Source organism: Takifugu rubripes, chromosome 17 (genome assembly GCF_901000725.2).
Source record: "Takifugu rubripes chromosome 17, fTakRub1.2, whole genome shotgun sequence".
NCBI classification, from domain to species: domain Eukaryota; kingdom Metazoa; phylum Chordata; class Actinopteri; order Tetraodontiformes; family Tetraodontidae; genus Takifugu; species Takifugu rubripes.
The window spans coordinates 2,914,413-2,938,648 of record NC_042301.1 but is presented as its reverse complement, the minus strand read 5'-3'; the positions used below and the strand labels follow the sequence as shown (position 1 = coordinate 2,938,648).

Here is a 24,236-nt window from a genome sequence, read left to right as displayed (position 1 = left end):
GTATAACTAGTAGGATACCAGATGATCCAACTTTCAGGGATCTGAGGGTTATTATTGATTTACCATTATCAAAATTCCCTCACGATATTGCAGAATTGTGCTTAATGTGAGAGGTGCAAAGATAAAGGATGGAATCGCGCCCCCTATTGGTTTAAATCATAATGACACGAGGCGTTCCTGTGCAGGAATAGGATCTTACTCGATTGACTATAATCCAATAAACCAAACCACTGGATCCAGAAGTTGACTAATAAGATTGACGAAAGATTTGTTTGATGTCATCCATTAATGTTAATGCCCAATGTCATTAAAGTGAAATACCAAAAGCTGGAGGATTATGGATAATATATGAAAATCTTTGATGATGTGATCCCTAAAGATACGAGTGCACTACCTTTAAAGCAGTGATGTAACTGTCTGCCTTCAGCTGACCACACTCTGTTTATCAGGGTTTAGTGGGAACTTGAAATCACTTCTCACACCCAGTTGCATCACAAAACAAAGGCTGACAAATATTTCAGCTCATCCATTATTTATAGCGACGGCAGCTGCCAGCAAGTGATCTCATATTAATTATGAAGTAAACAGATAAAACAATACTCTCTGACACACATGCAGGGTGAGAAATGGCTTCAAGAGCGTGAAAACACACACATACTCACAGTTCTGTCTTTGTGTGGGTTTTTGCAGACAAAACACAACTTCTTACCCTTTAGCCTGGTTCATGCTTATAGTAATCTATAGTAAACTATAAGCCTGGTCATAAAGCCTTACATAGACTTGTGTTGTTGTTGTGTGCTCTTTGCCAACCAAAGACTTTCTGATTAAGTCCAAAGTGGCTGGTGTTAAATGTTAGTGAAGAATGTGGCCCCTCTTTGCTCTTTCAGGCAAAACCCATCTTCACAGGAAACACGGCCACGTTGTGGGCAGGCACGAGCATATTAAAGCCTTTACCCCGACCATTGCAGCTACACCCCTAACCCTAACCTAGACCAAGTCTAACCTCAACCTTAGAAGCATGTCTTTACCCTCAGTCCTGTTTTGAGGACCAGCAGAATGGTCCCACTTTGTCTTCATGTCCTCAGTTAATTAGTAGAATGCGGATGTTGGTGCCCCTTATGCAACTATGAGAACACACACACACACACACACACACACACACTTGGAAGGGTTTAAATGGATAAGTCAGTATTGGTATTGTGAGCTTTAGTTCCAGATGCGGTTTCTTCTGTCTTAATCAACCACACCTGGAACTCTCTGAGTAAAAGCTGACCTGATATTTCACAACCAGGCTGCCCGGTGTCAAGGTAAACATCCGTCCTCTACACATCTATATAAACCTCAATGTTCAGGACAGCAGCAGCATCTTCTCAGTTCTTTTCAAACCAGCCTGCAGAGCTTGTGACCACTTCCATGTAACTAGAACTTTCTTCCTTGGTGTTCTTTTGGAGGTTCCTGGTATCTCACTGTCTTTGTTCTTGTCTTGCAGCTGTAACCATGCTGAAGGTGTTTGTGCTCCTCTGCCTCCTGAGTCTCACTCTGGCTGAACCTGTAAGTGCAACATGGGCGTACAGACGCCATTTGAGTCAATGAGGGAATATTAAACATGCACCTTTATGGACTGTCTCCATCCAGATGGCCCGCAAGCGACTCGCTCGTTCAGACTCCAACTCTGGTTCAGGATCGAATGAGGTGAGCTCCTCTTTAACAATTTGACATTTTTCACGACTAAAAGGTGCTGAAGTGCTGTAAATTGAAATTAAAATGTCTTTTTTTCCCCGGTTTCTTAAAGCGTATGACCGCCACCACCACAGCTGCAACAACCACAACAGCTGCAGGTTCTACTACAGCTGCAACTACAGTGGCGCCGAATCCGCTGCTGCTGCAGCTGCTCCTGCAGCAGCCACAGCTGCTGCAGCTGCTCCTGCAGCAGCCACAGCTGCTGCAGCTTCTGCTGCAGGCTTCTGGGTAGATGTCAACATCTGCAGCATCTGCTACAACCTCTGCGGAACAATATTAACCATAAATCAGTCATAGTAATACGTTTTCCTGTGGTGGCTGTTGTTTTCTGTTGGCTGTTAATCACTGTAGCTTTAGCAGAAATGTGGACCTGTTTCGTAATCATACATGTTTCCTCTCTCTCTTCAATAAAACCTAAATTTAAAGCTTTATCTTCTGGTGTGTGCAGTCAATGTGCATAAAAAAAACATGCACCCCATGTTTAGAAGACCATTTTCCTTTTGTTTTACGCATTTTTCTGTTTTAAACTCACGCAAAGCTCCTGCTGACTATGAGTTCTTCCTACATTTCACAAAAATAAGGGTTCTCCAGATCGGAGCCAATAGGCCAACCCGCCAAGGGAAAAGTAGGAGAATGATGTTCAAGCATATTTTATTGAGAAACAAAATAGTAAATCCCTCAACTCAGCTGACCACTATGGCGTCTAGACATGAAACCGGTTTGAAATCGTTGCTGTGTCTGAAACCCGAAGAAGCCCATTAACGTGATGAGCCGACAGATTCTTGATAAACACACAAAAATACAAATACAGCAAGACCACGAGACCACAGAGCTTCAACAACACGAGTCGAAGTTTAGCAACGCTGGAGGTGCAACGCGAAATTCTTCCCATGCGGTCCCCCTCGTACAGGTGGCGACCAAAAAACCCCTAAAACATGGCGGCTCAGGTTCAAGAGCGAGATGAAGCGTGCGCAACGCTCCACACCCGCTCATGGCCTCATAAATGTTATCATAGCAAATTGGCATCTGCATTAACGGAGTCTTGAAAAAATAAACAAAAACGGTGGTCAGCACAGTGGCCTGATGGGAAAAATGTTCCGGGCCTTTCTGTGTGGAGCGTGCACGTTCTCCTTTGCCAGACTCCTCAGGCGTGTCCTGGATAATTGCGCAGCCCACCAAATGTACCACCTCAAACCGTTCCAGTGGCAGATTTCCTAATAATTGATATTCCCAAAACAGTGCAGCGGGCTGACAGGGGGGTGCCTGGGAGTATAAAAGTGATGGTGGAGGAGCAGCGCAGCAACAAGGCCCTCGACGTCTGCTGTAGGACCATCTGCCGCTCCTGAAGCCCTGAAGGCGAGTGAAGTTTCCCTCTCTGCCGTCGCCAGCGCTGCCGTGTCTGATGTGTTGTCCTTGTCTGTTGTCCCCTGGCAGGTCTGACCGCCGCCGCCATGCTGAGAGTGACGCTGCTGCTCGGGCTCCTGCTGAGCTGCGCCCTGGCTCACCCTGTGAGTGAGATCTTTGTGGCAGCAGCAGCAGCAGCAGCACGGGGCTGAGCGCCACCACTAACTCTCTGTCTCCTGCAGATGGGCCAGGCGCTGAAGCGGTTCGCTCGCTCCGAATCCAGCTCTGACTCAAACTCCGGCTCTGACTCCAACGAGGTGACCCACCTTTTTTCCTTCTTTCAGAGTCGCACCTGCAACTCTGCAGCATTTGTGCTGACGGCCCCCCCCCCCCGTTTCTAAATTTTAGCAGCGAGGAGGCAGCAGGCCGACCGGCACCCCGTCCCAGTTGTCTCCACAACAGGTTCAGCAGTTGATGCAACTCCTCATAAACATCCTGCAGGCTAACAATGCCGCCGCCACCACCGCCGCCGCCACCACCACGGCTGCCACCACCACGGCTGCCACCACCACGGCTGCCACCACCACGGCTGCCACCACCACGGCTGCCACCACCACGGCAGCCACCACTGCAGCTGCCACAACCACCGCTGCCACCACTGCCGCAGCTACAACCTAAATATGAAACCTGTATTATACAACAGGATTCTTTTACTTTTCAAATGCACGATATTGGTGCATTTTAGTCAAATATTATCCTTTTGTGCCTTTCGAAATACTTTCTGCTCTTTGTGGTTACTAACTTTTGGTTTATCTCCTCATCGTTCTGGCCTACTGTGGTTTTATACAATAAAAAAAACTTGTTTGACACATGATGTGTTTGTGTTGTTGATGTTGGTTAAATTTATTTGTCTACTGAAACAGATATAGGCAGTAAAACAATCTAAAACTCTTATGAAGACAGATGATTGATGTGTCTTCTATTGACACTGAATAATACTGGACTACATTTGCAAAATATGACGTGAAACAAAAGTTTCAATTATTTTTGAAAATCCCCCCTGCAGGTCAGTTCTTAATAAAAGTGTAAAGATGACAAATAGAAAACTTGATGGGGGGGGGGGGGGGTAGTGTAGGGCGGAAGGACAGAAAGAGGAGAGGAACAGACACATGCGTGCTAATACAAAATATCACTGCAGATACAAAACAAAACCTGAACAGTTCAGTGAGGTCAGAGGTCAAGGTTAGGAGAGGAGAGGAGAGGAGAGGAGAGGAGAGGGGAGGGGTGTTGGAGCACCTGAAAAATCTGAACCTGATGGAGGACAAATATGTGATCTAAGATTGTTCAGCAGGATCTATTCGATTGGGAGTGTACGATTCATTCAGTGAGCTCAAACGTGCACGAAGCCTTTCACCTCCTCAATGCTCTTTAGCTAATACTAATTAGCCCCCAAGTAATTGCCCACATCCTCCCTCCCCCTGACTGGACAGATTACGTCCTCTTGATTTAAGTTTTCAACATGGAGCTGCCGTTCCATCAGATCTTCTCAACTCCCACTTGAAAAACCAATTTTCCCCTTAATTTGTTCAATGTTCCAGGCCACATTTCCCAGGGGATGGAGCTCATTCTGAGGTGTGAGCTGACGTGGGGAAGATCATCAAATCCCAAATGCTGCATAGAGATTTTAAACCCCAGTAAATCTGTGAACTTAGACCAGTGAGCCGGCTGAAGCCTCTCAGCCTCTGGCTTCAAGTCCTGGCGACTGACAATGCAGGTCCGTCTTTTGCAACCTGTTGATGATGCACACATCCTGGGACCAACCAATGTATCCCATCATCCTTTGCACAGGGGCAACAACCCATGATGGTAATTACAAATGTCTACCTATTGGGGTAATCATTGAGGTGTTGTCCTACTCCCTCCTCAACCCCTCCCTCCACTAATTCGGATGCGGCGTTTGACTTTGCGAAACCTGTAAATCTCTAAAAGACAGAGCGGATCAACGCCTGTTTTTTCTCCCAGGTGGGATTCAGATGGATCACCACTGATTTCCTCACCGTCCAAAGTTGCAGAAGAGGATCGGCTGCAGTTTCCCAATAAGTGGACGCGCCGCTGCTGTATAAAAGAAGAGCTCGGCATCAGTCGGAGCAAACTACAACCTCCCTCCACAACTACAACTACAACTACAACCTCCCTCCTGAAGGTTGGAGTCGGGATTTTTGAGTATTTCTTTTGGGTCGGGGGGGGGGGGGGGGGTGCTGATGTTTTAAAGATTCTGTCGTCTGATGGTGTTTTCTCCTTCTCCATAGGTGTTGTCATAGGAACCATGCTGAAGACGGTCTTTGTCCTTGGATGCCTCCTGAGCCTCGCTCTGGCCCAGCCTGTAAGGAGCTAAATTCTTTTCAGCATCGATGTCACGTTTCACTCGTAAAGCTTTTAAGAAAGAGAAAAATGAACCCGATCTGCTTCGTCTATCATCAGATGGCGATGGCGCCCAGAAGGGTCGCGCGTTCATCATCTGACTCCAACTCTGGCTCCGATGAGGTGAGAACTTTGCTGTCTGTTGCTGTCCAGGCCCGTAGCACCCTAACATTCATCTCTCCCCCCAGAACAACGCCGCCACCATGGCGCCAACACAGAATCCACAGGTACTCATCAACCAGCTGCTCGCCCTCCTCAACGCACTGCTGACCACCACCACCACCGCCGCCACCACCACCACGATGGCCACCACCACCACACCGGCCACCACCACCACCGCGACCACCACCATCCCTGCTGGTTAATAACATCCGAAGCTCCGCGCTTGGATCCGACCTGAGCGAATGGCGTTTAAAAACGCCTCGTCGGGGCAGCAGAGCAGTTTAAATTCAGGCAGACGTGTCGATTTAAAGCTTGTATTTTCTGTTCCGTCTCCAAGAATAAACATCACTGAGGCAAAACATCCCTTCCTTCTGTCTTTTGTCTACCAGAATTTGCTTTTCTTCTTAAATCACGACAAAATCACCACTTTTTTTAACACGTTTTATCGTCTCCACTGTTGGACATTTACCCGACATGAAATGTGTGTTAACCTGAAAGCGTCTCGCCCCATCAATGTTCCTCAAACAGAACAAAGAAACATGTTTTCTCACCGCTCCATCACACACACACACACACACACACACACACACACACACACACACACACACACACATGCAACCAAAGAACATTCCCAACTTTCTATCAGTCCCAATAGCTGGAATCATTATATTTTCATCATGATGTATTTAGTCTGCATTTTTTATTCTACGAGAAGGTCGACCTTGAGGCCACTTTTCCACGCAGGGGCACACGAAGCAGCACTAAATTAGCAGAGCAGCATTCAAGACGGTGCTTTGCTGTCTGTCACACAGGAAGAGGAACATGGTTAATGTCTCTCAATAGAGCTGAGAGTCCCAGCGGGGTTGTAATGACAAGAACCGCAGGGTTCTATACGTTCTTAATAACCGCTCTGTCATCCCTCTCCAGCAATAAATCTCTTAATCTTCAGCAGGTTGTGAAATTCAACGGCTGGCGTGAACACTTGGAGAAGGTTGAGCAACCTTTGTTTTCTGGGTGGCCGACTCTCAGCAGCTGGCATCGGGGTTTCACAACACACATCAAAAACCAACGATACAGCCAACAGAACAAAAAGTTCACAGTTATTGTGATGCTCCGAGGACGAGGGATCCGTGTCGAAACGTGGAATTCTTCATGCCTTATCAGCTGTGAGTCAGCCAAGGCCTGAAGTCGGTCTGGATCATTGACAGGATGTGGGCCAACAGTCTACAGTTGGGAAATCCAAACACATCCACGCCTGTTGCTTCTTGGGAGCCGCCGACCACATGAAAGCAGAACACCTTTGGAGTGGAAGAGCTATGTGGGCTGTTTAAAAGCCAATGGGGTTTCCAACAGGGAGCGGCTCATAGTTTACGTGCACGAGCTTAATGTCGTCTTCTTTTTAGGCTGTTTCCACTGAACGGTGGTAGCACCCTGCTCTGACTGTCAGCGGTGAGTTTCAGATCCAAGTGAGCAAGATGTTGTTCCTTCTGATGGTTCTCTGCTTGATCACATCTCCCGTCACCGTAAGTACATAGAAAGACAAGAGATGAATCGAACCTGAACGCATTTGAACATTCCGTTTTCTTTTAAAGTGCTCTAGTAGTGAATCCGACAGTGAATCTTCTGACTCCAGCGGTGCCTCTGATAGCAATGAGGTAAGAATTTAACCCTCTTTCATATATTCACAGTCAGTTTACAAAAAAACCCCCCAAAACAACAAATTTTATATATTTTATTTCTCAGAATGTGAATCCAGACCCAAATCAAAATTTGCTTTTGCTCTTGCAAAAGCTCCTCCCTTATCTTCTAACGACACCGCCGTCCCCAGTGGCGACGACCCCCACGACAACCGCGACCCCCACGACCCTGACAACTCCGACCACGACGGCAACTCCGTCCACCACAGTTTCCACGACGACAGAGGCCCGTGGAGACAACGGATAAAGCGGGAGGAGTATTGGCAGGCGTTTGCTCTAATGTAACGCAGATTTAAACCAGATTTACTTGTAAGGTTGTAATCTGACTGTTTTCTAAACAACATTTTCACGCTCTGTCATTTTCCCCCATTGCTCCTTTCATGTTTATATTTTTACCTTCATCCTTGATGTGCACATTTCTTTCCATGTTGATGCCACATATATAAATCTGAATGTATTTGTGTATTCTGTTCTGGAAGAGGACATGTAGAATTCAAACCTTTGCTCTGTCAGCATGTAATTATGAGTTTTGCCTGAGGTTGGGGTCAGGGCAGTGTTGGAGCCACCCATGGGAGGATGCTTACGACACCGCGGTGTAATTTCTACCCAGCGGACACACGCACATCACCATCTGTGGATCAACGGGCTTAAGGGAGATGGAGAGTTGAGCTTTTTATACCACACTATTTGCTTCATCAGTAAAGACTCCCACATTGCATTTCCCCCCTCCCTCACTAGTCAGCCTCTTACCTGCACGGCAGTGTTTTTTATTATTAATATCCAATCACAAACCCTGCACTTTTTAAGATCTTGTCACATGTTCCTGTTGGTTTTGCACTGGCATTAATTTTGTTTCCTTAAATGTTGTAAATTTAGTAAATAAGAACAACACGGCAGAGAAAAATGTTAATGTCACACACAAGATAATGCTTTTTTTGTGGGATTTTCTTTTTTATTTGGTGGGATGTTGAAAAAAAAATTAAAATTCAGAAACAATAAATCCATTGGTGTGATCTTTGTGCATGTAAACGGCATGTACGTGGCATAAGAATGGATAAATGAATGATGCACGATGGAGAAAGAGATCAATTATAGGCTGCAGTACCACAAATAGACAGAAGGAGGCAGAAAACTGCAGCGTCCATAAGCAGACGTTGCAGAAATATTCAAGAATGAAAATAACGGACATCGAGTTAATATTGAGAATTTTTTGATTGAATTCCTCACATTGCTCCACTTAAATTTTTTTGTAAGCTGCCAACGCGTGTATCTGCTGAGGTGTTTTTCTTGTTTTTGAGAAGCAGCTTGAGGATTTCTGCTGTGCAGCGTGTGCAAGAGTGAAAATGATGCGTTATCCTGAGCTGTTAACTATTGGTCAGTGAAATCCCCGCCGTGTGATGACGTCAGTGTGAAACATCTCAGATTTGACAGCAGGAAAAAAAAGTTTCAACACACTTGGTGTGCCTCTTGGGATGGACTGGTGACCTGCGGATCGTGTATTGACCCCCTGACCCTGACGTTGACCCGGTCTCATCCCGATGATCCAAAACCTCCTTGAGGCTGCACCAGGACTGTTGCACTGTGCATTCGCTATGCGTTACTGAGCTCCTGCTTCACATGTGTCCTGCCTTTGTCCGCTGCCCGTACAAGGCAGCAAATTCTGCCTGTCAGAGCAATTCTCTGTTGGTTCCTACGCAGGTTCAGTTGCTTTCCAGCAGCAGAGGGTGATGTTTATGTTCATGTCTAAACATTTTCCTGCATCTGCTCTTTTTTGATTCTCTGTTTTGACCAGAACGAGACACTGACACATCGACCACACCCGCATGTAACAGGAAAACCACAAGTCCTGAGTTCTCATGATGTTGTTTTTACTTTCCTGCAGACATGACAACATTGGAGCAGAAGCAAAACAGGCCGTTTAGCCGGTTAGCTGGACCCTCTGCAGTTTCTGCCCGATTCCCCTTCCGTTGGAACCAGACGATTAGATCTTATTTGTCTGTTTTTATCGCTGTCATGTCTGTTCCCTCATTGGTTGCTTCTGGCCGTGACCAGCACATAAGTCAAAGCTCCATCTGACAGCGTTTTAGCGCCCAGCGAGCATCACTTGCAGATTTCACCGATCCCGTGCGACTCCCACTGGTTCGTTTCGTTCAAAAATGATCGTCCCAACGCTGCTGTCGTGGTTCATTATCATGGCATCTGCGGCGCCAGTAAGGAGATTTGAACGTGCTCTGTGCCGAGGTGCTTTTCATCAGCAGTGACAGCAATAATTGGATTTTTCTTTTCAGACTGGTCCAAGCGTTCATCCTTCAGTCATCATTCAAGGGGAGGCCACTCAAGGCACAGATCAGAACCCCGACTATCACACTCCAGCGCCTCCATCCTCTCAGGTGCAGCAGCCAGCGCTGTCCCTGCAGCCGGACCCTCGTGGTGGATTCCATCTTATCTCCGAACAATTCCTCTGGTCTCCCGTAGGGGGCGCACCGACGTTCGTCCTTCTGCAGCAGCCGGTGGGACCCCATCAGGAAAAACATCCACACATGCACAAACATGACGACCCTTTTTATCACCACACTCTAACCTGAATATCCCTTTATTTTTTTTGCAGATCTCCTCTCCTCGGTCATTTATTCCACTCATATCGCCGGCCTTTATAAATCAGCTGGTAAGAAACACTGTTGATGTTTGCTGTAGCATCTGGGAGGCTGCGGAGGAGGCCAGCTTTCACCACGGCGGAGGGTGTGGTGGACCGTCAACATGTTCCTACAGCGTGTGTTTGTTTTTCCTCCCGTGTGCTGTGGAAAGACTGAACCCAAACCCAGAGCTGGATAGTTCTTTAACAAATGCAAACTAATTGGAGATTCCTCTGCGTGAGATGTTCATGTATAGATTTGCTTCACCAAACCTCCGAACGGGCACCGCAGCCAGTTCAGCAGGCGCCGACGTATTCGAGTCTGTCTGAGTCTCAGATCTAACAGCAGAGGAACCACAAAGTTACAACTCGAACAATCGGCATCGCCCTGGTTTCAGGACTTGTTTTTTTAAGAATGTGTTTGCTGCCACTCTTACAGGACTCAACCCTCAGCAGTTTCAGCTCGGAAGAATTTGAGGTAGCCCTTTTTTTCTTTTCCCGACTTGTTTAAACAATCCTCTGGGTGAACTCTGCGATCCTGTCAACAAGGCAGCTGTCTCCCCTCTTTCAGCACCTCTCCTCTCCTCTCCTCTCCTCTCCTCTCCTCTCCTCTCCTCTCCTCTCCTCTCCTCTCCCCTCCCCTCCCCTCCCCTCCCCTCGTCTCCTCTCCTCTCCTCTCCTCTCCTCTCCTCTCCTCTCCCCTCTTCTCCTCTCCTCTCCTCTCCTCTCCTCTCCTCTCCTCTCCTCTCCTCTCCTCTCCTCTCCTCTCCTCTCCTCTCCTCTCCTCTCCTCTCCTCCTCAGGTCAACATCTACCTGTCCACCGCCCTCACCGATCCATCAGCAGCGACCGTCCAGCCAGTAAACCAGGCTGCGGGTCTCCAAAACCTTGTGTCAACAGTGGCGACCCCGTCCACCGGAGCCCCGCAGACTCAGGTTCCGACCAGCTCCGGACCTCCCATGGACACCAACGGGGTCCCTGTGGGTTCGGAGAAGCCAGCAGAGGAGATGGCGACTGTCCAACACCCTGTAGAAGCTGAACTCCTCCCACTGACACAAACCAGAAGCGTTTGAGGCTGCAGATATAAATCAAGACTTTATAGTAAAGTCACCAGAAAATAAAGGTTTATTTTTCTCATCTTAACTATTTGCTGTTTCTTTAAAGAATCCTTTTCTCAATAAATCCATAGGAAGTGGATAGAAAGTTGTTTTTTTCCGATACATGTTCATCTTATGTTGTATTTATCATCAAGTACAAAAAGAACTATCATCTCTCTCCTTTTAACTGACCCAAAGGGTGTAAAATATTTCATAAAGAATTTTGCTTCCTCTGTTTTTCGTCCATTTTAGTTTTGTGAAATCCGTTTCTGCTGAGTCGGTTCCACCATGGCCATCAGCCCTGCAAAAGAAACCATCTAATCATGGTTCTGGACCATTTTCTTAACACTCTCAATTGATTTCTTCTCCTGAGACCAACACTTATGGCTTCCCACAGGCTCACAATCAGGCGATTATCTGTGGTCTGTGTGACCGTCAACGGTTTCTGTTCCGGGAAAACCATTAAACGAGCCCATAATCAACAAAAGGTCAACAGGTTTGAATGACAAAGTCTCCAAAGTGCCAAATAATGTGCTCAAAACAATGAAAGAAACATGTTTGAATCGCGATCAGTTATAAAGCAGCTATAAAGCAGCAAATAACCTCCCAGTAGTGTTCCAGCGAGATTATTTTTAAAAAAAAAAGAGGCCTCACGTGCAACGAAAATGTTGACGGGAGTCACCTGATACAACACATCAGTGAGGGATCAGATCTGATTGTGCGTTTCAAGCCAAAGAGGAATTATGGGATATGGGAAAGACAACGCTGCCAATGTTTTTCCTAGTGATGATGAGGAGGAGAAAAAAGTGAATGTGATTGGCATCCCACCAGCAGCTGACATGGCTTTGCCTGGCCTTTGTTCTGTCAGAGAATAAATAGGAGTAAATCTCCCTCATCCACTCACATCTGCGCTCGACCATCTCTCAGCATCCGTGCATCAGCCACGCGGGAAAAGGTAAAGGTTTTTATCCGACCCGACACCTCTGTCATCATTTATTCAGCGTTTCAGGAGAAGCCTCGGTCGTGTAACTCGGACTCTTTCCAGATAAAGTGAAAATGAAGTTCAGTCTGCTGGTCGCCTGCATCCTCGGGGTGGCTCTCTACGTCCCTGTAAGCCTCCGCATTTACATTCCCTTGTTTTTAACACCTGTTATCATCAGATTCAGGTATTTGTCGATGCTGATTGTTGATTCTTCTCCATCTTCTTTTCCTTTACAGCATCACATGATTTCTGCCATCTATGTTCCCCCCGAGGTACGAGCACAGTGCACAAATATTCAGCAGAACTAACTCAACACACATGGCTGCCGTTATATGTCTTTAAAAAAACAACAACGCAGAAGTTAAATAAAAGGAGCGACACATTTAAAATGGCCCGTCTCATCCTCCCAGATGATGCCTGCTGGCGATCCGGTTGAAGGCACCAATAACGTAAGAGCTCGTATATACCAGTGATTGAAGACGTGTGTGTCCAAATCCCACTTGTTCATGTTCTGACTGTTCCCGCTGCTCCAGGCCGACGCCCAGACGCGGAGTCTCGGAGGAGCTGTGAGTAACCCCGACGCTGTGTGCGTTTTTTCTGCTCCCACCCTGCTGTGGATAATCTAGTTCCCCTCTGACAGGCCCGCGGCTCAAACAAGCAGGACCCTCCACAGCCCAGTGGCCAAGCAGAGGTGTGTCCCCCCCCCCCCCACAACTGTGTCAATTTCCCAGTATGAGCTGTGTGAAACCTGATTGGACAGTATTTTGGTTGACTGGCCGCAGGTGAACCCTTTGGTTATCAACCTACCGGACCCTGCTGCCGCCGCCCCCGTAGCTGCAGCTGATCCTGCTGTGGTCGTAGTTCCCGCCGTTCCCGCCGTTCCCGCCAGTCCCGACGGTGCTGCGCCTGTGAGTGCTGGGTGAATTTTCCACGTGTTAATTGGTTTGACTGGTTTTTGCCGCAGCAGCCTGAGAGCATTATTGGAAAAGCACTTTCTATTTTAAACCCAGGAAACATTTACTGGTCAGCTCGGCGATGATGTCATGACCTCAGTCCCTGATTGGTGCGTCTATCATTTCAGGTCTTGGTACCTTTTGGAGACGACGACGATGACGACGATGACGACTAAGCAAATGGCAGACAGGTGTAAACTGTATTACTGCACAATTCAGTCTTTTAACGGAACATACTCATTATATTACCCTGTATTTATTGTCTCGGTGTGACTCAGCGTTCTTAAATTGTACTTGTCATCAACAGTTATCAAGAAGTTTGGTGACCGGTTGGGCCAAACCAGTGCTGGGGAGCAACAGCCAGCAAATGACAGCTATTTCCTGAAGTTGGGAGAAGCACAAATGCTGTGTCATGTCTTTTAAGATAAAAACATGCTCCGTGGGGTTTTATTAAAGGGAAACTCTCTCTCTCAAAATAAAAATTAAAATAAAAATTCATGCTCACGAACGGTGTGTTTGTCGCTGTGTTTTTAGCGATGGTAATTTACTCTTCGCTCGCTCAGTAAGGAACCAAAACAAATCCCGTAAATAACATTTTATATCCTCAATCCACATAAAGCATTGAATCTAATTTCAAAACATGAACCTCACTTATTTATATTAATACAGTGAGATATTATTTTTCACTCAGTCCACGTTAAATCGACTCCACTTAAAACCACCTTTTGTTCCACTTGCTGTGGTTTGAGCGCGTGAGGAGACGCCTCGGCAGCCACGTTTGCCCCGGGCTGCCCGGGTCGCCTCGTCCCTGTGGGGGCGCTCATATGGCGGGTTTAGGTACCGCGGACGGGGCCCCGCAGCTGGAGCTGTTTAGGCTGCAGATGTGGAGGTGTGCAGACAGTGTAATCAACCCAAACCTGCCATTACACAAAGTGGATTTGACCACTGGTTGTTTGCTAAAGCTGAAGACTAGACACCTGCAGCGTACCTACTCATTTTGGGAACATCGCTCCTGCCCAACGCCATTGGCTCCGAGGTGAACCGGCGAGCTATAAAAGACCCGCCGACTCTGGCCGAGACACAGCCGACCGGCATCCTCTCCATCGTCATCCTCTCTGGTGGTGTCCGTGACACAGGTGAGCGATGATGAACTCCAGCGTCCTCCTCGACCGACCGCGCCTTCATTTCTCTTGTGTTTTTTTTCGTCCGCAGGAAAAATTCCCAATCCTGCAAAAATGAAACTGGCCATCTTGTGCCTCTGCCTGGCGAGCACAGCCTCAGCTGCACCTGTACGCTCACCCGTCCGATGTCCTTCGATTTGACTCTCCCTCCAGGCTCATTTGTAATATTTGTGTTTTTCCCTCTCTATTATTATTCCGTAGTCCTTCTTTCATTACCTGCCCCATTATGGAGGTCCCAGGCAACAGGTCGCCCCTGCCCCTTCACAGGTAAAGACCCAAACTCTGCTCATTTCACCTGAAACAAAGGCTTTTTCCGAGCTTCCGGACCGGAAATGAACCAGCTTCTCCGTCGTTTCTTATGCCCTCAGGTGAAAACTCCATTCACAGCTGCTCAGACTCTGACACAGCCTGGATTAGTTGGTGGATACAGTGTGGAACTGGTGCGTTCGCCCTCCGTGCTTTACTCCAAACGGGTTTTTATTGATTCCAAGCTAACATTTCCACGGTTCTCTTCTGGTTTCTTAGCTTTATCCCCACAGATTTCCTGGCACACCTGGAGCTAACACTGCACAGGTTAGCGCACTCACGTCATAAATGGGCTTCTTAATTGATCCGTACACACGTGGTTGCCGCGGTGACCACTATTAACTGCATTTCCTGTGTCACTGCAGCCCTTTCCCTCCCACGGTTTCATCAAGTACTCCATTCCTCAGCCCCCAGGCAGACAGAGCGTGGAAGTTGTAAGTGTTTTGCACCTCTAGACAACATTTTGTTGCGATTTTGGGAGATTTGCTGACGTTTGCTGTCCGTTCATATTTGCAGTACTACCCCTACGACTTCTCCCAGCAGAGGGTCAGTGCTCATATCGCCGAATGAAAAAGCTTGTTTTTTTACCGCAGTATTGAATATAACGCCTGTGTTTCTGCTCCAGATACTGACAAACATCCCTCCCCTGACAAACGTTCCTCATCTGCCAAGTGTGAGATATTTTCCACCCTCATCTTCTTGACTGCACCGGTTCTGCTGTGGTGCGTTTCACTCACGACCTGCGTTATTTTCACAGGTGCTGCCCTTTGAAATCCCCGCTCATATTCCTAACGTGAGTTCCAGAAAGCAGCCGTGACGGGATGCGCCGAGGTGAGCTTGTTTAACGCCGATCTTTCCGTCCTCTCCAGGTTGCTGTCTTCGATAGCCCCCCTCCATCCCAGGATCCTCTGCCCCCTCTGCAGCAGGACCAGCCGACACAGACAAGCCAGGTAACGTCAGCTTCCTTAGAAGCAAAAAGTTGCTAAAGAAGCTGCAGAAAGTGTGTGATGTGTATGTTTCTGTCCTTGTAGGTGCCAGCAAAGGTGTGAAGTGGGTGAAGGGCCTGAGGAGGAGAGGATTTCTTTCCATCTTAACGTTGTTGAACTGAATGTGTTTCTGCAACATGTGGATGCTAATGCTCAAATGCTAAGATGAGCGGAAGAATATCGTCTCGAGCAGATTATGACATCACCTTAGCGACGGACGTCCTCTTGGAACATGTTCTGCTTTCCCTTTAGCCTTCTTAGATACCCAGTACTGTGCTAAAATGTGTAATCTCCCCTCTCCACCGTGGGCACAATTGGTGCTGCGCTGGTTTATTAACTCATTGTCATGTTTCCTTAAACTTCTTAAGAATTAAACTCTAAGTTTTCATCAATTTCTGTTGGGGTTTTCTTGTGATGTGTTTTTTAAAAAACAAACAAACACAAAGCTATAATTTAACATGGGTTAGTTGGTGATTGTTGCATTGGACCACATTATTTGACCCAGAAAAGTGTTTAAATTGTATATTTAAAAAAGGGACACCAGTATTTGACTCTAGATTTTATTTTATTAGGAGTGCAACCTTTGTGTCCAACATTTAAAAGATTCTTAACGTTGATATTGCATTAAATATCTGTGTGAACTGCAAATACGATGTCTAAAAGAAGGAATGCTGAAGGGGTATGAAAATCTGAGTTTCCCATCATCACTGCGCACTCCTCAAGGGTTAAAGGTGGCGTGCCAGTCGTACGCCTCGCATGACATCGGCGTTGACAGACGGGTGTTGCAAAACACATTCTTTCTGAGGTTGCTTGTTCTTTCCAAGTATAAAAAAAACAGACATCTATGCTAGTAAAGGCCAAAGAGAGGTCAATATGTTGTTTTCAGGCAATTTCAGCATTCTTATCATTATTAGTTCAGGGTGACAGACCGAGACCGTAGATACGGTATGTTTTTCCTCATTTTATTTCCCTATATGAACAGAAAACCCGCGAGTTTGTGTTGGCAAGTGGACCGAGGGACAGTTCAGCAGAATATTCAGGTTGCAGTGATGAGTGCTGTGCCTTTTAAAAAATCACGCTTTTCATTTGATTTGTGTTAAAAAGGAAATGGAGACCGGAGAAAAGTGTGTTGGACACCTTTTGAGAGCGGTCTGTAATCCAGATACTTCAGGGAGGGAATAGACGCATTCAATAATGTGTCACCAGCATATAGAGGTGCACTAACCTGCCAAAGATATTCCCCCATCCAGCCAAATCACTGGATTCATGGTTTCCAATCACTTCCATGGCCACAGGTGTGTGTGAAATCAAGCACCTGGGCATGCAGACTGCTTCTGCTAACATTTGTGGAGGAATGGGTCGCTCTCAGGGGCTCGGTGAACACCAGCGCGGTATTCCACTGGCGACGATGTGGTATTATAAATTGGAAGCAATCGGGGAAGTCACCCGCCAAGAGGTAAGCCACGAGGTCGCCAACGTTCTCCTAAACCAGCTACAGATCAGTTCCAGCTACAGACCTCAAAACTTCATGTGGCCTTTAGCTCAAGAACAGTGTGAAGGGCGCTTCATGGAATGGGTTTCCATGGCCGAGCAGCTGCATCCGAGCCTCACATCAACAAGTGCAATGCAAAGTGTCGGATGTTGTGGTGCACAGGAGGCCGCCGCCAGGCTCTAAAGCACTGGAGACGTGTTCGGGTGGGGGGGATCTCAGGGACGAGTCAGGGTTTGACAGTTGCCAGGAGAACAGGACTCCTCTGACTGTATTGTGTCAGCTGACAAGTGTATAGTTTGGTGGAGGGGGATTATGGTCTGGGGTTGTCTTCCTGGTGCATTCCAAGGCAATCTGGATAATTTCATGCTCCCAACATTGTGGGGACAGTTGTGAATCCTTGTGGGACGCAGGTGATTGGGCAGAGGATCTGAAAGTGCACCCTCAAACCTTACTGGCTGTAGTCAAGGACAAGAGCAGCTTTTGAACATGGCCAGAAAGTCCATTATCCCTTAGCATGTCCGGCAGTATTTAATGCTCCATTTGTAAGATGCAGAACACATGCAGTTATTTTTGTTATCATTGGAAGATATGATGCGAGTCGACAGCAATGTTCACTTTATCTTCACTATCTCTTCGAAAGGAATAGTTTAACCTCAAATGAAAGCAGTCTATAGGACACAATCGGGGTTTTGCGTTCATAGCCTCTTTAGCACCCTCTGGTGGTGGGAAGTCGCATCGCATGCTCTGTTGGATAAAGTCAGCTTTCGGGAAAGGGATAAAACGGTGGAGAAATGTCCTGCCGCAGATTACCGTCAGCTCTTCCAGATGATCGATAACGTGAAAAGGTCACTCTCATCATTATTGAATGTCGTGACCCTTCCGTCACAGCCCATTACCTCTGCTCCTGTCTGCTGCCCCCACCACCCCACACAGTTTTGTCTTTCGCTTCAATTTTTTATTTCTGTGAGCATCATGAGTATCAACAAAAGGACTTTATTACCCAACCTTAGGTAATGGAACAGCAACTGCATTAAGATTCACAACCACAGCACAGAGTTGAGAGTTTTGGCCCTGGCGGGGGAGTAAATTTACCCACAGTGACATGTGATTGCTTTTAAAAATAAACACAGGAATAACATTCCTGCCGCTTTGGGCACAAAGCGTGTCTCCACATGACAAGCGCTGATCTCTTCAAACAGCCAGCACTTATCACACGCAGGTGCCATCCTGTCCACAACGCTGACTTTAAAAGCCACGTCTTTTCTCCAACAAAAGCTCCAGAAAGTTTTGCGATGGATAAAAAGTGGTTGGCACTGACAGGAAGAGGGTTGGACTCTGCTGGGGAGTGTGTGGAGTTGTTGGCTGTTCACAAATGCTCAGAGCCACAGAAATCAGTCTGATGCACCAAACTAAAATCAAGAAAACATGCCGAGTACAAAAGCCATACGCAAAAGTGGAAATGTGACAGAACAGTGATAAGAAATCATTCATCATCTTGTGAGTTCACCAATGATGCATCAATCTATGAATGGAACATTAAGGGAAATTGAAACCTCTTACAGTACTTGAATTACATTTAATCTTCTATATATATATATTTTTTTTTTTTTTTTTAATTGCTCCTTATTTACTGAAATGGCTTGTGTCAAACAAATTTGCTTTAAAATACTGTCGAGACTTTGCTGCTGCATATTCAGCAGATTCTTGGTGTGAATGACAACAGCCCTGGCTGCACTACCTTATTAGCTCGTGGATAATTAATAAAATTCGAGTTCCAGGCCTCGAAGGCCGAACTCCTGCTGGGTTTTCCGTCCTACAGTTAGCTCGCGCTCTCTCCTGGGATCCCACGCGTCTTTAGCCGCCTGGTAGGAAAGGAAACCCGGCTGGACTAGGATCCCCAAGGACTGGGTCTGGAACACAGTATCCATTTTATTCGCAGCTGAACAGCGCCACCCGGTGGCAGGTGGGGATGAAGCCTCAACTCCCTCCGCTGCAGGTTGAATCGCATCCCTGACATACATTCTCCTGTTTCCATGCGTCATTTGAGATGTTAGACCACCTTATTTATGTTTTGATTTAGATGACTTCATTGCCTTTTTATGTGATAATCCTTTACTTGTTAAAGGTCTTTGTGGATTAAAACAACAAAGCGTAAAATGCTGCTTGTTTAGGGTGGTTCAAGCTTGATTCTCCTTTAGTCATTCCTTTGTTTTTGGGTGTGGTTTTTCTTTTTAGGAGGAAAACAACAAGATTCCTTTTTGAACAGTAAGTGTTCGGAACACTCAACAGGACAATTTAAGAAACGGTTATTTGATGCAAAAGAAAGCTCAGTTACTCAGCAGTCTGGAGTCAAAGACGTCCAGATTACAGTCCTCCATTACCTGATAGGAGCCACACAAAACAAACACCAGGAACCTTCAGGGCTCAAAATTGCTGTGTGTACAAGTGGAGCCGCTTAAACAAAGACGGGGATCAGAGAAAAGTCCGTGACATTGGCAACGCGCACTATAAAATCCAGTCTTTAAGTAGATGTCTGGAAAATAAAGAGTTCTGGGAGTCTGCCTGAAAAAATAGGGGGGGAAAAATCTTATCAGCAAAAAGATGCAAAATCTAGATTATGTCAACGTAAAATGGGGAAAGAATGACCACAGACCTTTAGTTCTATGTTAGTTCTATCCTCTTGGTACCAATGGTTCCTAGAGGGTCAGAAATGGTAACAAATACAGGCCCTCCAACATCTACTGGATACAGACCACAATCCTAAAAGAGGTGATTGCTGCTGCCGTCCACCTCCGTGCATGTGGTGTTGTAAGATTTTCAAATGTGGCCTTTTTTTAGTTGCTCTAATTATGATCTTTTTTGAGCTCAAAGCGATCTTTTTTTTTTTCCCCTCTGAAGTTTGGTTTTTAAGGTAACAAAGCGGGCTGAAGCGTACTTGCGGAACATGTAATTACCTCTGCAATTTGCTGTTGAGTTTTGAAGTGTAAGTGTTTCTTCAAACGCACTGCTCTGCATGTTTGTTCTGGGACGTGATTGGCTGTTTGGGGATGTCCTGCTATAAAAACGCCATTGATGTGAGACATGAATTAGTTCACTTTCCGTCCTTGTGGAGACTTGACTTCGGTTTCTCTTTGCACCAAAGGTAAGATTTTTCTTTCTGAGGGCTAGCTTCTTTTGTTAGCAATAATTATTGCGATAGGAAAGAGAATGAACCTTTCTTTTATTCTCCAGCAGTGGTCATGATGAAATTTCTGGTAGCCCTGATGTGCCTGCTGGGAACGGCCTGGTCTGCTCCAGTAAGTCATCCTGGTGCTGGTTGTGTTCTCTTAAAACCGTAGTAGAAATGTATCTTTCCTCATTGCTCCTGTTGCTGTTGCAGGCTCTGGGAAGTGACAGCGCAGAAGAAAATGTAAGATGCGTTTATTTTAGAGCGATGTTTACTTATTTGTCTGTTGCTTGTGTGTCTGACGATGTCTCGCGGTTCTTTGGCAGGTTGCCGCGCAAGCGAATCAGGCCGTGAGGTGGATGCATCTGTACAGGCTGTACCAGCAACAGGTCTGACAACAACAGCCCAAATCATCATCGGCAACTCTTGATGACACAACTAATTTGTTTTGAAATGTATTTTTTTTAGGCAATGCTTCAAAATCCCTTCCTTTCCTCTGCTGGTGGAGCTCAGGTAAGTTTTTATGTAGCTACAAGCAACGATCGTTCGTCCATTTGGCGCAGCGGAGGTGAATTTCAACATCTGGCGCTCTGTTAATCAGGTGAACGGCGGCCCTGCTCAGCCGGCTGTTGTGGCCCCTCCAGCTGTTGTTGGAGATGCATCAGATGAAGAGGCAGAGGTAACGTGACCCAAAAACCGAGAACAATACAAAGACATCAGTCAGGAAAGATGTTTTTTTTTTGCTTTAAGGACTTTTCATGATTCCTGAGTCTAGTAATGATGAAATCTGTCTGATACTGAGATGACTGTAGTGGCACGAACACGCCTTTTAAGGGCGCTGTTTGTTTGTTTGTTAGTATTGATTGCGCAACACTGAGACGAGTGTTTAGTGTAAAGTAAGACCAAAGAACACACAATGGGAACATCGGCTGTGTTTTTTGTGTCCGCATGTTGAATTTCCCGCTCGTCCGCACAGATGCAGGCCGCAGGGCCCGGGGCCCCCGCTGCCGCTTTGAACTCCGACGAAGCGGAGGAGGTGGCGGCATCAGAGGCTGAACCAGCTGCCGACCCTGCGGCGACCGGAGCTGCGGACCCCGAGGGGGCATCGCCTGCTGCTGCAGATGTTCCTGTTGATGCTGCGGATGTTCCTGTTGAGGCAGCTGCTGCGGATGTTGCTGCTGGAGCTGCTGCAGATGTTGCTGCTGGAGCTGCTGCGGATGTTGCTGCTGCAGATGTTGCTGCTGCAGATGTTCCTGCTGGTGTGGTTGCTGCAGATGTTGCTGCTGCAGATGTTGCTGCTGCAGATGTTCCTGCTGGTGTGGTTGCTGCAGATGTTGCTGCTGCAGATGTTGCTGCTGCAGATGTTCCTGCTGGTGTGGTTGCTGCAGATGTTCCCACCAGCTGCGATGCGCCGGCTGCAGACGTTCCTGTTGACGCGACCGCTTCAGATGCTCCCGTCGATGCTACTCCTGCAGATGTTCCCGTCGATGCTACTCCTGCAGATGTTCCCGCCGATGCAGCCAGTGGACACGCCCCTGCCAGGGGCGACGCAATCGCTGCAGATGTTCCTGCCGGGGCCGATGCAGCCACAGCCGACCTCCATGCTCATGCAGATGTCACCGCCGCTGCAGGTGCCACAGCTTGTGCCGACGCAGCCACTGCGCCACTCATGGTATAGATCAACTCTGCAGGAGCAGATCCCCCGCTGTAGCTCCCTCCTAAGTTCTGATCTGTTATCAGTTAGTCTCATAACTGCAGGCAGTGTTGACAGCCAAAAATGTGTAAATGATCTGTAATGCGCTTTGTAAAACAAACATGCTCCGAATTGAACGATTAAAACATCTGTTTGATTACCGGAACGTTCCATGATGCTTTTTCTGGATTTCAGTGTCCACACGATTAAATGTGTTTTCTGTGATTGGAAGAACCCTTCCAGCAGTTCAATATTTTAATTGGTCACAGCGGCAGGACGGTGCACGCCGTTCTCTTTGGAAATCCTCTGATGGTGTTCGGCAAATATGACTTGCAAATGTTTGGTGGCGCGGAACCTCGGAGCCTCAAGTGTTTCAATTATTTTCCAACGCGAAGGCGGAGGCTCTCTCAGCGAGGACAAATTTTAGATTAGAAATAAAATAGAAAAATAAAGTGGATGACATACTGTACATGCTAGTCGAGCGCTCACACTGCTTCTGGGCCACATAACATGGAGTTGCTAGGTGTGTGTGTGTGTGTGTGTGGGGGGGGGGGGGGGTCGGCTTCTCCTGCCTCTGGTGCACCGCAGTGATCGATCGATTTAAGTCTAATTTAATTTCCACGGGTCAGATTCAATTAAAAGGATCCAACTGATCAGTGTCCTGTAACAACAGTCCATCATATAAGAGGATCAGAGCTGGATATGGCTTAGAGTGCTGACTGAGCAGTGTGTGTGCATGTGTGTGTGTGTGTGTGTCAGATTAAAGCCTATGATGTTACTTAAATGCTGAGACAAAGTTTCAGGGAAAAACGGGACCACTTGGAGAGTTTAATACTTTTATGCGCTGATTCTCACAAACAAAACTCAACGGCGATGTCGCACCTCGCTGGATGAATAACGAGGTTCACAGACTTTGGCTCTGCGCAGTTCTAATCCACAAATCCTCAGCAGGGTCACACAGACGGTTACTTTGTCTCACGGGTGACTTATCTGGACACACTTTGATATGATTTAAACGAGAACCTCGCGGCTGACGCGACAGCTCTGCCGTCAAACTCCAGATTTTCCATCAGCTACAGACGGACCAAATGGATTTTGTGTCGTGATAACAGGTAAAACAGATTACGCATTATGTCTGCATGTAATTTCAGCAAATCTAACGGCACTGACGCCATAGAATGTTTCTCGTTTCCATAAGCCCGGAGGAACTTGAAGCAAATGTTCTCTCAGACCAACAACTAAAGTTAACCTCTGTTTTTCTGTGGTAGACTCCAGATCTGCCGCCATGACCAGTTTAAGCAGCCCTCTGTGCCAAAGTGCTCCACAATGTGTTACAGGCAGCAAGGATGAGCTGTAAGCATGCAGATAAATAACTGTATATGTCCAATGTTGACCTGTATGTGGTAACATACTGTAGAACCTCAGTATGATGCTGATTAATGACAGCAGAAAGATCCATGAGCATCTCTTTTTTTCCAGAACGATGCCTCAGTCAAACGTTCACTGTCTCCTCAACATGAACAACAATAACAATGAAGAGTAAGTACAGAGAGCCGGTACGGACAAGTGAAATAAAATACTTCCTTTCATAAAATGTGGGGATTCAATTTAAGGGAGGAAAAGAAAAAAATGTGATGAAAGAGAAGGTGAAGAAAATGTAATGGTGGTGTCACACTGCTTCAAAAGAACGACTCGGAGAGTGTTGTCAGTCGTGGGTGTTGGTCAATAGGTTTTTGTGTGTGTGTGTAGGAAAGAGGGAAAGGAAGAGGAGGAAAAAAAGGAGAAAGAGGAGAAAGAAAAGGAAGCGAAGGAGAAGGAGGCCAAGGAAAAGGAGGAGAAAGAAAAGGAAGCGAAGGAGAAGGAGGCCAAGGAAAAGGAGGCGAAAGAAAAGGAAGCGAAAGAGAAGTGAGTAAACCTCTTCTGGCACATTTTACAACACGGCCAACTTTCATTGAACTCTTATTTTGTCTTCTTATAGACCCAAAGAGGTATTCATCATCAATCCTGCTGGGAATCTGTATTACAACTGGTTGTTCATCATCACTCTCCCAGTCATGTACAACTGGACCATGATCATAGCCAGGTAAGCCTCAAGCACTCTGGTATTTAAAGAACACTCGGCTCGTACAGAGTTCAAGTGTTATTTCCTTTCCACTCCATTAACTGCTCAGATTTTAACACCGCTGGTGTGTCTCTCCTCCTGCTAACAGGGCTTGCTTTGAGGAGCTGCAGCATAATTTTATCGTCTATTGGTTTTTTCTTGATTACATTTCGGACCTGGTTTACGTGGCGGACATGTTCGTCAGGACCAGAACAGGTATCCTTGCCCTTTCTCGGTGTGCAAAATTGTAACCGAGGAGCAATCAAGGGTTATTGGAGCAGTAA

The 24,236-nt window shown here is 46.7% G+C and overlaps 6 protein-coding genes and 1 long non-coding RNA gene across 9 annotated transcripts in view; all 7 read left to right on the top strand.

Moving 5' to 3' along the window:
• Positions 1 to 1,361: 1,361 nt before the first annotated feature.
• On the top strand, positions 1,362 to 2,167 carry scpp3a (secretory calcium-binding phosphoprotein 3a). The gene is given in 4 exon segments (NM_001037853.1): positions 1,362 to 1,415; positions 1,490 to 1,551; positions 1,636 to 1,692; positions 1,793 to 2,167. Coding segments are annotated over 3 exon segments (291 nt in total). The 5' UTR covers positions 1,362 to 1,415; positions 1,490 to 1,497; the 3' UTR covers positions 1,973 to 2,167.
• A 699-nt stretch (positions 2,168 to 2,866) lies between these two features.
• Positions 2,867 to 3,950, top strand: scpp3c (secretory calcium-binding phosphoprotein 3c). 2 transcript variants are annotated; one of them, NM_001037855.1, is given in 5 exon segments: positions 3,042 to 3,096; positions 3,175 to 3,248; positions 3,327 to 3,401; positions 3,493 to 3,615; positions 3,646 to 3,950. In NM_001037855.1, coding segments are annotated over 4 exon segments (372 nt in total). In that variant the 5' UTR covers positions 3,042 to 3,096; positions 3,175 to 3,191; the 3' UTR covers positions 3,763 to 3,950.
• A 1,291-nt stretch (positions 3,951 to 5,241) lies between these two features.
• On the top strand, positions 5,242 to 6,027 carry scpp3b (secretory calcium-binding phosphoprotein 3b). Its single transcript, NM_001037854.1, has 4 exons — positions 5,242 to 5,287; positions 5,394 to 5,467; positions 5,566 to 5,628; positions 5,694 to 6,027. The coding sequence occupies exons 2-4, from the start codon at positions 5,411 to 5,413 to the stop codon at positions 5,868 to 5,870; spliced, it is 297 nt and encodes a 98-aa protein (NP_001032943.1). The 5' UTR covers positions 5,242 to 5,287; positions 5,394 to 5,410; the 3' UTR covers positions 5,871 to 6,027.
• An 867-nt stretch (positions 6,028 to 6,894) lies between these two features.
• LOC105417604 (uncharacterized) lies at positions 6,895 to 8,364 on the top strand. Its single transcript, XR_965194.2, has 3 exons — positions 6,895 to 7,190; positions 7,260 to 7,322; positions 7,411 to 8,364. It is a non-coding gene; the product is annotated as an uncharacterized lncRNA (long non-coding RNA).
• A 1,084-nt stretch (positions 8,365 to 9,448) lies between these two features.
• Positions 9,449 to 11,135, top strand: scpp4 (secretory calcium-binding phosphoprotein 4). The gene is given in 5 exon segments (NM_001037856.1): positions 9,449 to 9,574; positions 9,653 to 9,874; positions 9,973 to 10,029; positions 10,436 to 10,474; positions 10,799 to 11,135. Coding segments are annotated over 5 exon segments (642 nt in total). The 5' UTR covers positions 9,449 to 9,520; the 3' UTR covers positions 11,069 to 11,135.
• A 2,869-nt stretch (positions 11,136 to 14,004) lies between these two features.
• scpp5 (secretory calcium-binding phosphoprotein 5) lies at positions 14,005 to 15,888 on the top strand. 2 transcript variants are annotated; one of them, XM_029850115.1, is made up of 11 exons: positions 14,005 to 14,163; positions 14,240 to 14,316; positions 14,410 to 14,475; positions 14,577 to 14,648; positions 14,734 to 14,781; positions 14,880 to 14,948; positions 15,031 to 15,060; positions 15,140 to 15,187; positions 15,272 to 15,307; positions 15,384 to 15,464; positions 15,546 to 15,888. In XM_029850115.1, the coding sequence occupies exons 2-11, from the start codon at positions 14,263 to 14,265 to the stop codon at positions 15,561 to 15,563; spliced, it is 522 nt and encodes a 173-aa protein (XP_029705975.1). In that variant the 5' UTR covers positions 14,005 to 14,163; positions 14,240 to 14,262; the 3' UTR covers positions 15,564 to 15,888.
• Positions 15,889 to 22,815: 6,927 nt separating this feature from the next.
• cnga1a (cyclic nucleotide gated channel subunit alpha 1a) overlaps positions 22,816 to 24,236 on the top strand; it is a 3,099-nt gene continuing 1,678 nt past the window's right edge. Inside the window, exons 1-6 of the mRNA XM_029851476.1 lie at positions 22,816 to 22,963; positions 23,120 to 23,204; positions 23,331 to 23,390; positions 23,601 to 23,756; positions 23,830 to 23,934; positions 24,062 to 24,168. Of these exons, the coding sequence (XP_029707336.1) occupies positions 23,137 to 23,204; positions 23,331 to 23,390; positions 23,601 to 23,756; positions 23,830 to 23,934; positions 24,062 to 24,168 (496 nt within the window). The 5' untranslated portion in view covers positions 22,816 to 22,963; positions 23,120 to 23,136. The remainder of the gene's footprint in view (positions 22,964 to 23,119; positions 23,205 to 23,330; positions 23,391 to 23,600; positions 23,757 to 23,829; positions 23,935 to 24,061; positions 24,169 to 24,236) is intronic.